The sequence below is a fragment of the Dama dama genome, chromosome 17, assembly GCF_033118175.1.
Source record: "Dama dama isolate Ldn47 chromosome 17, ASM3311817v1, whole genome shotgun sequence".
NCBI lineage: Eukaryota > Metazoa > Chordata > Mammalia > Artiodactyla > Cervidae > Dama > Dama dama.
Genome location: NC_083697.1, coordinates 32,802,390 through 32,814,939, shown reverse-complemented (window position 1 = coordinate 32,814,939; position 12,550 = coordinate 32,802,390). Strand labels below are relative to the sequence as shown.

General features: G+C 36.2%; 1 protein-coding gene across 1 annotated transcript in view; it reads right to left on the bottom strand.

The window, feature by feature from the left end:
- Window positions 1-12,550, bottom strand: part of STPG2 (sperm tail PG-rich repeat containing 2) — a 355,392-nt gene that overhangs the window by 326,971 nt on the left and 15,871 nt on the right. The window contains exon 4 of the mRNA XM_061164741.1: window positions 10,782-10,943. Coding sequence (XP_061020724.1) covers window positions 10,782-10,943 — 162 coding nt within the window. The remainder of the gene's footprint in view (window positions 1-10,781; window positions 10,944-12,550) is intronic.

Below are 12,550 nucleotides of genomic sequence, written 5' to 3'. Positions count from 1 at the left end.
GAATTGACTCAGTAATTACTAAGACATGTCATCAGATAAGTTGGACCTATTAAAATTGTAATTTTTCTTATTTCTCTCTTCTATAAATAATAATTTAGCCAAAAAGAAATCAAAACTTCTATGTTAATGTTTATTCACATGTGAAAAAGGTTTTATACATCTAGGAAAGCTTGGCGGCATTATTCAAGCCTTTTAATAGATGATATATTATTCTAAAACAAAGAAATAGCATATATAAAAAATACAATTTTAAAACAAGAATAACATTTTGAGATTTAAGACTAGAGAACTGTTTAAGCTAAGACCAAGGATCAATGACTATTGTGAAAAAGAAATATTATCGATAGTTCCAATGTATTAGATCAAAATTTTTTCCCAGGATACATTAGATAAGGAAACATCATAAACAGCTTAAGAAACTTGGCCAAAGACAAGTAACTATTAAGCAGCAAAGCAAAGAAAGAAAGCCAGGCAGTCTAGTTCCATTCCACTACGTTTCATCATTGTCCTTTACCTTGGACAGAACACACTTATATCAGACCACAGGGCCGCCATTCATTCCAGTGCAATTTTTACAGAACTATCTCCATTGTTCTTCTAAGCATATCTTACTCAAATATGTAAGATAACAGCACTATCTGTTGATGAAAACTATTTTTATATGACTGACAGGATAGGCCAGTCAAGGCCTGGAAGACCAGGTATGGCAGAGAGGGGGCTGCAAAACAATCTTGGGACAAAAGGCTCCAGAACCACAAAGAAATGGAGATTCTCAGAGTGTGAACAGGAGATGTATCTATAACCTCAAAATACTTACTCTCCATTTTACCAGAGGTAAGTTGGTTCTTCATAAAGTTTACGAAGCAATCTATCAGGTCTTAGAATATCTGTATTCGAACATATAATATATCTCTATTATGTTCCACAATCAACAGAAATTTCCAAAAAAGAGGAGTTATAAACCAAAACTAAAATCATACCAGCTTGTCCATTTGCCTTTACCTTTGTATTTTAATTCTTTAAAGAGAATTTGAGCTATTATCTAATAAACCTTCATTTCATCCTGAGGAACTTCAGTGCTAGAGATAAAGTTTGTAGGTTTCTGTTTACGTGGGAATCTTAATTTTGCTTTCATTTTCAAAGAATTTTTCTGCTGATTATGGAATTCTTGATTAACAATGCTTTTTATTTCAGCATTTTGAATATATCACTTCATTGCCTTCCAGCCTCCATTTTCTCTGATAAGTAAGCTGTTAGTCTTCTTAGGGATTCCTTGCCATGTCTCTCGCTTCTTTCAAGATTTCTCATTGTCTTTGGTATTTAACATTTTGTGTTATATATAGGTGTGCATCTCTTTGAATTTACACTACTTGCAATTCATTGAGCTTCCTGTAGGTGTAGATCATTTTTCAACAAATTTGGGGTGTTTCCAAGTTATTATTTCTTCAGATATTCTCTCCGCCCCTTTTTCTTTCTTTGACTCTCACCATGCTTATGTTAGTATGTTTGATGTTCGATTTGCTCAGCTGCTCAGTTGTGTCTAACTTTTTGCAATCCCATGGACTGTAGCCCACCAGGCTCCTCTGTCCATGGAATTTTCCAGGCAAGAATACTGGAGTGAGTTGCCATTTCCTACTCCAGGGGATCTTCCTGACCCAGGGACTGAACTAACGTCTCCTGTGTCTCCTGAATTGGCAGGCAGATGCTTTACCACTGCAGCCCTGGAAAGTCCAAGTCCTTTAGTTATTTGACTGTATTTAAATTAGTTGAGCCAAAGACTTTATCTAATAAGTCCAACATCCTGGCTTTCTCAAGAACAGTTCCTAATGATTGCTTCTTTTCCTGCGTATGGGCCATATACTTTTTGTTCTTTGTATGTCTCATAATTATGTTGTAAACCAGACATCTGAGATAATTCAATGAGGAAACTCAAAAATCAGAATCTCCCTCCTGCCCCTAATTCTGTTTTTGTTTGTTTGTTTGTTTGTTTTGTTCTGTGATTTTCCTGAACTAATTCTCTAAATTCTGTATTCTCTGTCATGTGTGTTCACTAAAGTCTCAGTCTGGTTAGCTAATTGGTCAGGTAATGGCTGGACAGGAGTTTTCTTAATGCCCTTGAACCAGTAAGTCTCCAACCTTTGCAGACATGCTCTGTGCATGTGTTGAAACACACCTTCAACATTCAAGTAGGCAGTTTATAAGTCTGTCTGAGCTTTCACTTCCCACTTGTATAGAACCACATATTCACATAGAGGCAAGAACTCTGTACCTTCTCAAGTCTGAAAATGGTTTTCAATCCTGAAACCATTTTCAGTGTTTTACAAGATTAAGCAAATAAATAACTATACTGAGGACAGTGTGAGCCAGGTTATGTGAGAGAAGGGAGATCAAATATGGCAAAGGAAATACTGGAATAATCATGTGGCACTGAACTGGAATCAGAGAGATCAATATAAGCTCAAAGTTTTTAATAAGTAAGAAAAAGTATAGATGTATAACTCTGTCCATTGAGATGGCCTAGAAGGAATGATATCCTAAACATACCTCCTGCTGCTGCTGCTGCTGCTGCTGCTGCTGCTGCTGCTGCTAAGTCACTTCAGTCATGTCCAACTTTGTGCAACCCCATAGACAGCTCTCCCGTCCCTGGGATTCTCCAGGCAAGAACACTGGAGTGGGTTGCCACTTCCTTTTCCAAACATACCTAGTGTACTGATACTGTTTTGAAATATTATTCTCTACTAAAAAAGTAGGGCTCCTTGAGGAAATGACTGATTTGAACAACTGGCGCAGGGAAAAAACAAGATGGGTTTGGTGCATTTTATTGTGCCATAAAATAAAACACATAAATATTGTGCTCAGTGAATGTCAAAAACACAATAAGCAGATTTAAAGAGCTCTCAAGGGTCAAATGCTAGATAATTTTAACTTCAAAATAAAAAGTAAGAGTAGTAAATTACAACCTTTGGAGTAAAACAGGAATTTAAGACCCCATACTGATATAAATACATAAATGAAAAAGAACATAAAGCTGTTCTTTAAAATGCCAACAAAAAAATGTTAAAAGAAACTATGGAATTAGAAAACCATCATTTAATAAACATCACAATAAAACTGATTCAGGCATCATCAATGAATGTTAAATAGGTGAGAGTTTGATAAGGAACAGCATATCTGTTCATTTTTAAAGTAACTTCTCCAAAATATTTATAATTTTTAAAAATAGTAACTTTACAGTAGATAAAACTAGAAGATATTCCCTTAGGTTAACATCACCAATTACCAGATAAGTAAACATCCTGTCCCTCTTTATGTGATACACTGATACATCACTTTCATTCCAGCCAAAAAGATAAACTTATCCTAATCATGATAAAAGATACACAAATCCAAAATGGAAACATATTGGACAAAATAAACACTCTGTACTCTTTAAAAAGTCAAGACTACAAAACACAACAAAAGATTTAAGAACTTTCCCAATTAAAGGAATCTAAGGGGACACAACTAAATGCGGCTTATAATACTAATTTAAGACTCTAGACCAAAACTCATTTTTAAAGAATATATTGAGATAATTTGCAATACTTTAAAAATATCTATACATTAGATGATAGCATTATATGAATGAAATTTTTCTGATTTTGATCATTATATTGTGTTCATAATAGAGAATTCTTGTTCTTAGAAATTCTACATTAATGTATTTATAAAGGGGCATCATGTTTGAAATGCAGTACTCTGAAATTGCTAAACTGAAATAAGGATAGAAATATATATGGAGGAAATGACAAAGCAAATATAATAAAGTGTTAACTGCAGGATCTAAGTGAAAAGTATATAGTAATTACTTGTATTATTCTTATTAGTTTTCTCTCAATCTGAAATTTTTTCAAAATATAAAATTTTTTTAAAAAGGAAATTCGCTAACTGGAAACAATGAATAAATTAGATCAAATATATTTATATGTTAAATCTAGAAAATATAGCATTAAATGAAATAGGAAGAAACCTACATACCAGATGACACCATTTACTTAAATGTTTGAAATCACACAACAATATTTGTTACATAAACGTAGTAAAGATTCAAAACGTGGTCCACTGGAGAAGGAAATGGCAAACCACTTCAGTATTCTTGCCTTGAGAACACCATGAACAGTATGAAAAGGCAAAAAGACAGGGCAATGAAAGATGAACTCCCCAGGTCGGAAGGTGCCCAATATACTACTGGAGATCTGTGGAAAATAACTGCAGAGAGAATGAAGAGAAGGAGCCAAAGCAAAAACAACACCCAGTTGTGGATGTGACTGATGATGGAAGTAAAGTTTGATGCTGCAAAGCGCAATATTGCTTAGGGTCCTGAAATGTTAGGTCCATGAATCAAGGCAAATTGGAAGTGGTCAAACAGGAAATGGCAAAAGTGAACATCAACATTTTAGGAATCAATAAACTAAAATGGACTGGAATGGATGAATTTAACTCTGATGACCATTATATCTACTAGGGTGGGTAAGAATCCCTTAGAAGAAATGGAGTAGCCATCATAGTCAACAAAAGAATCCAAAATGCAGTACTTGATGCACTCTCAAAAATGAAAGAATGATCTCTGTTCGTTTCCAAGGCAAGCCATTCAATAACACAGTAATCCAAGTCTATGCCCCAACCGATAATGCTGAAGAAGTTGAAGTTCAATGGTTCTATGAAGACCTACAAGACCTTCTAGAATTAACACCCAAAAGAGATGTCCTTTTCATTATAAGGGACTGCAGTGCAAAAGTAGGAAGTCAAGAAAACCTGGAGTAATAGGCAAGTTTGGCCTTGGCGTACAGAATGAAGCAGGGCAAGGCTAATAGAGTTTTTGCCAAGAGAACACACTGGTCATAGCAAACACCCACTTCCAGCAACACAAGAGAAGATTCTACAACTGGACATCACCAGATGGTCAATACCAAAATGAGATGGATTCTATTCTTTGCAAATAAAGATGGAGAAGCTCTATACAGTCAGCAAAACAAGACCAGGAGCTGACTGTGGCTCAGATCATGAATTCCTTATTGCCAAATTCAGATGTAAATTGAAAAAAGTAGGGAAAATCACTAGACCATTCAAGCATGACCTAAATAAAATCCTTTATGATATACAGTGGAAGTGACAAATAGATTCAAGGGATTAGAGCTGACAGAGTGCCTGAAGAACTATGGACGGAGGTTTGTGACATTATACAGGAAGCAGTGATCAAGACCATCCCCAAGAAAAAGAAATGAAAAAAGGCAAAATGGTTGTCTAAGGAGACCTTACAAATAGCTGTGAAAGAAGTGAAAGGCAAAGGAGAAAAGGAAAGATATACCCATTTGAATGCAGAGTTCCAAAGAATAGCAAGGAGAGATAAGAAAGCCTTCCTCTGTGATTAAGGCAAAGATATAGAGGAAAACAATAGAATGGGAAAAACTAGAGATCTCTTCAAGAAAATTAAAGATACCAGGGGAACATTTCATGCAAAGATGGGCTCAATAAAGGACAGAAATGGTATGGACCTAACAGAAGCAGAAGATATTAAGAAGAGGTGGCAAGAATACACAGAAGAATTATGCAAAAAAGATCTTCATGACCCAGATAACCATGATGGTGTGATCAGTCACCTAGAGCTAGACATCCTGGACTGTGAAGTCAAGTGGGCCTTAAGAAGCATCACTACAAACAAAGCGAGTGGAGGTGATGGAATTCCAATTGAGCTATTTCAAATCCTGAAAGATGATGCTGTGAAAGTGATACACTCACTATGCCAGTAAATTTGGAAATCTTAACAGTGGCCACTGGAAAAGATCAGTTTTATTCCAATCCCAAAGAAAGGCAATGCCAAAGAATGCTCAAACTACCACACAATGGCGCTCATCTCACACACTGGCAAAGTAATGCTCAAAATTCTCCAAGCCAGGCTTCAACAGGACATGAACGGTGAACTTCCAGATGTTTAAGCTGGATATAGAAAAGGCAGAGAAAACAGAGATCAAATTGTCAACATCCATTGGATCATCAAAAAAGTGAGAGAGTTACAGAAAAACATCTACTTCTGCTTCATTGACTATTCCAAAGCCTTTGACAGTGTGGATCACAACAAACTGTGGAAAATTCTTCAAGAGATGGGAATATCAGACCACCTGACATGCCTCTGATAAATCTGCATGCAGGTCAAGAAGCAACAGTTAGAACTGGACATGGAACAACAGACTGGTTCCAAACTAGGAAAGGAGTATGTCAAGGCTATATATTGTCACCCTGCTAATTTAATTTATATGCAGGGTACATCATGCAAAATGCTGGGCTGGATAAAGCACAAGCTGGAATTAAGATTGCCAGGAGAAATATCAATAACCTCAGATATGCAGATGACACCACCCTTATGGCAGAAAGTGACGAACTAAAGAGCCCCTTGATGAAAGTGAAATAGGAGAGTGAAAAAGTTGGCTTAAAGCTCAACATTCAGAAAACTAAGATCATGGCATCCAGTCCCATCACTTCATGGCAAATAGACGGGGAAACAGTGGAAACAATGAGAGACTTTATATTTTTGGGCTCCAAAATTCACTGCAGATGGTGACTGCAGCCATGAAATTAAGATGCTTGTGCCTTGGAAGAAAAGTTATGACCAACCTACACAGCATATTAAAAAGCAGAGACATTACTTTGCTGACAAAGGTCCATCTAGTCAAAGTTTTGTTTTTTTCCAGTAGTCATGTATAGATGTGAGAGTTGGACTATAAAGAAAGCTGCGCACTGAAGAATTGATGCTTTTGAACTGTGGTGTTGGAGAAGACTCTTAAGAGTCCCTTGGACTACAAGGAGATCTAACCAATCCATCCTAAAAGAAATCAGTCCTGAATATTCATTGGCAGGACTGATGCTAAAGCTGAAACTCTAATACTTTGGCTACCTGATGCAAAGAATTGACTCATTTGAAAAGACCCTGATGCTCATAGTGATTAAAGGCAGGAGGAAAAGGGGACAACAGAGGATGAGATGGTTGGATGGCATCACCAACTTGATGGACAAGAGTTTAGTAAGCTCCAGGAGTAGGTGATGGACAGGGAGGCCTGGCGTACTACAGTCCATGGGATCACAAAGAGTCGGGCATGACTGAGTGACTGAACTGAACTGAACTAAAAGATTCACTGTTTACTTTTGCAAAGGGAGACAAAAGGAGGGAGGGAACTTGGGCAGGGTAGTAATGATAATAATGTTTTTTTTGTTTTTTTTTTAATTGGGCTTCCCTGGTGGCTCAGACAGTAAAGACTCTGCCTGCAATGCAGGAGACCTGGGTTCCATCCTCGGTTTGGGAAGATCCCCTGGAGGATGTCATGGCAACCCACTCCAGTATTCTTGGCATGGAGAATTCCCATGGACAGAGGAACCTGGTGGGCCACAATCTATGGTGTCATAAAGAGTCGGACACGACTGAGCAACTGAACTGAACTGAACCGAATTCAAGTGTAATAAAATTTTATTATGTGTTATATATGATGGTGGGTACATGGTTATCTGTTTTTACTAGTCAATGTGCAATTATATAAATTACAATAAAAATACTTTAGGAATAAAAACTTAACAATTCAAAGTATCTAAGACTCCAAAATGCCACAGTATACCTGTTAGCAAAAATTAAATGGTTTCACAAGGTGCTTAAGCCTATACCCAAAAATGGAGACATGTTCAAACATTAGAAAGTACTGGGAAACCATATAATTATCTCAATAGATGCAGAGAAAGCCTTTGACAAAATTCAATATCCATTTATGATAAAAACCCTCCAGAAAGCAGGAATAGAAGGCATATACCTCAACATAATAAAAGCTATATATGACAAACCCTCAGCAAACATTATCCTCAATGGTGAAAAATTGAAAGCATTTCCCCTAAAGTCAGGAACAAGACAAGGGTGCCCACTCTCACCACTACTATTCAGTACAGTTTTGGAAGTTTTGGCCACAGCAATCAGAGCAGAAAAAGAAATAAAAGGAATCCAGATTGGAAAAGAAGAAGTGAAACTCTCACCGTTTGCAGATGACATGATCCTCTACATAGAAAACCCTAAGACTCCACCAGAAAATTACTAGAGCTAATCAATGAATATAGTAAAGTTGCAGGATATAAAATTAACACACAGAAATCCCTTGCATTCCTATACACTAACAATGAGAAAACAGAAAGAGAAATTAAGGAAACAATACCATTCACCATTGCAACAAAAAGAATAAAATACTTAGGAATAAATGTACCTAAAGAAGCAAAAGACCTATATATAGAAAACTATAAAACACTGATGAAAGAAATCAAAGAGGACACAAATAGATGGAGAAAAATACTGTGCTCATGGATCGGAAGAATCAATACAGTGAAAATGAGTATACTAGCCAAAGCAATCTGTAGATTCAATGCAATCCCTATCAAGCTACCAATGGTATTTTTCACAGAACTAGAACAAATAATTTCATAATTTGTATGGAAATACAAAAAACCTCGAATAGCCAAAGTAATCTTGAGAAAGAAGAATGGAACTGGAGGAATCAACCTGCCCTACTTTAGTCTCTACTACAAAGCCACAGTCATCAAGACAGTGTGGTACTGGCACAAAGACAGAAATGTAGATCAGTGGAACAAAATAGAAAGCCCAGAGATAAATCCACGCACCTATGGACACCTTATCTTCGACAAAGGAGGCAAGAATATACAATGGAGAAAAGACAATCTCTTTAACAAGTGGTGCTGGGAAAACTGGTCAACCACTTGTGAGAGAATGAAACTAGAACACTTTCTAACACTATACACAAAAATAAACTCAAAATGGATTAAAGATCTAAATGTAAGACCAGAAACTATAAAACTCCTAGAGGAGAACATAGGCAAAACACTCTCCGACATAAATCACAGCAGGATCCTCTATGACCCATCCCCCAGAATATTGGAAATAAAAGCAAGAATAAACAAATGTTTTAGCTAGTTAAAATTAAAAGCTTCTGCACAACAAAGGAAACTATAAGCAAAGTGAAATGACAGCCTTCAGCATGGGAGAAAATAATAGCAAATGAAGAAATGGACAAAGAATTAATCTCAAAAATATACAAGCAACTCCTGCAGCTCAATTCCAGAAAAATAAGAGACCCAATCAAAAAGTGGGCCAAAGAACTAAACAGATATTTCTCCAAAGAAGACATACAGATGACTAACAAACACATGAAAAGATGCTCAACATTGCTCATTATCAGAGAAATGCAAATCAAAACCACAATGAGGTACCATTACACGCCAGTCAGGATGGCTGCTATCCAAAAGTCTACAAGCAATAAATGCTGGAGAGGGTGTGGAAAAAAGGGAACCCTCTTACACTGTTGGTGGGAATGCAAACTAATACAGCCACTATGGAGAACAGTGTGGAGATTCCTTAAAAAACTGGAAATAGCACTGCCATATGACCCAGCAATCCCACTTCTGGGCATACACACTGAGGAAACCAGAATTGAAAGAGACATGTGTACCCCAATGTTCATCGCAGCACTGTTTATAATAGCCAGGATATGGAAGCAACCTAGATGCCCACCAGCAGACGAATGGATAAGAAAGCTGTGATGGTTGAGTAATATTCCATTGTGTATATGTACCACAGCTTTCAAAAGAATACATTTGAATCAGTTCTAATGAGGTGGATGAAACTGGAGCCTATTATACAGAGTGAAGTAAGCCAGAAAGAAAAACACCAATACAGTATACTAATGCATATATATGGAATTTAGAAAGACGGTAATGATAACCCTGTATGTGAGACAGTGAGAGAGACACAGATGTATTGAACAGTCTTTTGGACTCTGTGGGGGAGGGGGAGGGTGGGATGATATGGGAGAATGACATTAAAACGTGTAAATTATCATATGTGAAACGAATCGCCAGTCCAGGTTTGATGCATGATACAGGATGCTCAGGCCTGGTGCACTGGGATGACCCAGAGGGATGGGATGAGGAGGGAGTTGGGAGGGGGGTTCAGGATGGGGAACACATGTACACCCATGGCGGATTCAAGTCAATGTATGGCAAAACCATACTTACAATGTTGTAAAGTAAAATAAATAATTAATTTTTAAAAAAAGAAAGAAAGTACTGGGAATAAAAGCTAAGCCAAATTCTGAGTATACCTTTTCTTTGCCCAAGATGTCTCTTCTGCCTCTCCTTAACCCTACCCTAAATTTGCCATTTTCCTCACTAGGATTACTTCTTCCAGATCCCATAAAAGTATAAAAATACAACAGATTCAAAGCACAACATGCTTCAGTCTTGTAATGAAGTAAAATCAGACATATCTATACTCATGGATAACTCATACATTTCAACAGACTGAATGAAGTTTTTGCTCATTTGAAATTTAAAACCTGGATAAGATGGCTCTGCTATATTATGTTTGATATTTTAAATCAGAGAGAGACTCCTTATCTGTTTTAATGATCATTTATGAAATAAATAATGCTTATTAGATTCAAACTCTGTCATAGGACTTCCCTGGTAGTCCAGTGGCTAAGACTCTACAGTCCCAATATAGGGGACCTCAGTACAATCCCTGGTCAGGTAACTAGATCCCACATGACAAAAGTAAAGATCCCACATGCCACAACATGGTACAGGCAAATAAATATTTTTTTAAAAACAAGTTATTTTATAAATAAAATACTTTTTCCCTTTCAAATTCAGGAAAAGAATATCTATGTATTGTATATGCTTATTATATGTATTATACTTACAATTTTAGGTTTATAGTATGCTGGACCTAGTGTGTTGTCACTGGCAGGTGGTAAATGTTTTATGATACTGTCATCCTCATTAATATCATAACCATATGACCGTCCAAAAGGAATTGAAGGAACATAAACACTTCTGAAAACTGTAAGTGCCCTTGACATTTTCTGTTAAAAAAAATTATACTATTTACTCAAAGACAAGAGAAGGAATGAATAATAAAATATTAAAATTTACAAAAGACAACTATTAAATATTGATTTCATGAGTTTTATAATATAAATCAAAAATGTTTGTAAAAGTAATTTAAAAGAGTGAATTCAAGTCTTACTTCATAATATAAACCAAGATTTAATCAAACTATTATTAAATAGTAACATAAACCATAATGCAAACCAAACTACTGTTTCAGCCACTATTGCAGGTAAGGAACCTCCCTCACTTGGCTGTTTTTTATCTTGCTTAGTAAAGCAACTATTAGTGATTTCAAAAACGGGTATTCATTCCTATAGTCACATCAACAATCAGCAATTACAAGTGGATTTGTGCTATGCAATCATAGTATCTGCCAGGCCAAAACAAACTTTACATTTTTCTGTAACATCTCCTGGCTTCATTCCTTCCCAGCTCCTGACTTATCTTCATCTTACCAGTGCCCTGTATAAAAATCCTAATTTTGCAGACTATGTAGCAAGGAAAATATCTGATATAACATTAAATGGAAATCAAAAGTATAAATAAAATTAAATGTTTGACTATAGCTATTTAAATTATGTAATATTATATGTCAGTGTATAAAGTCATATGGCTTCCCAGATGGCTCAGTGATAAAAAAACACACTTGCCAATGCAGGAGATGGGGGTTCAATCCCTGGATGAGGAAGAGCCCCTGGAGAAGGAAATAGCAACCCTCTCCAGTATTCCTGCCTGGAAAATCCCATGAACAGAGGAACCTGGTGGGCTACATACAGTTCATGGGGTCACAAAAGAGTCAAACATGACTTAGTGACTAAAGAAAAACTACAATAAAGTCATATACATATACAGTTTAACACTGAAAAAATTAACAGAATTATCAGTGTTAAGAGTCAGAAGTTTTCAGGTGATTATCTGTTTTTTCAGAATTTCCTTTAATGTAAAATATTTTATAATTTAAATAAAAACAAGAAGGAGTAACATATATTAGAAATATTAGTATAAATATAGGACTTCCCTGGTGGCTCATATGGTAAAGAATTCACCTTTACCAATGCAGGAGACCTGTGTTCAATCCCTGTATCGGGAAGATCCCACAAAGAAGGGAATGGCAGCCCACTCTTGCCTGGAGAATTCTATGGACAGAGGAACCTGGCAGGTTACAGTCCATGAGGTCACTAAGAGTCAGACAAGACTGAGTGACTAACACACACACACCTGGTGTAAGTATATCAAATAAAATACTGGCATTTAAATGATTTAGTCATCTAAAAATTTACTTATTAAGGATATACTGATCCTCTGGAGAGGATATTGCAATCCTATGCTTCAAAACAAACCTCTGCTATAAACCATCTCCAAACTATGCTTTCCCATAATACATCAGTCTTCCTTTAAGTTCCTATGGCACTTAATCACATGATCATTCACTTAGCATCTGTCATATTTCATCTTACATTATTAATGATCTATATATCTCTCTCTCTAACCTAAATTTTAAGCTTATTTATTTCAGGAGTCATGTTTCGATTTTCACTATATTATTAATAGTACTTAACAAATAGTTTCCTCTATATAC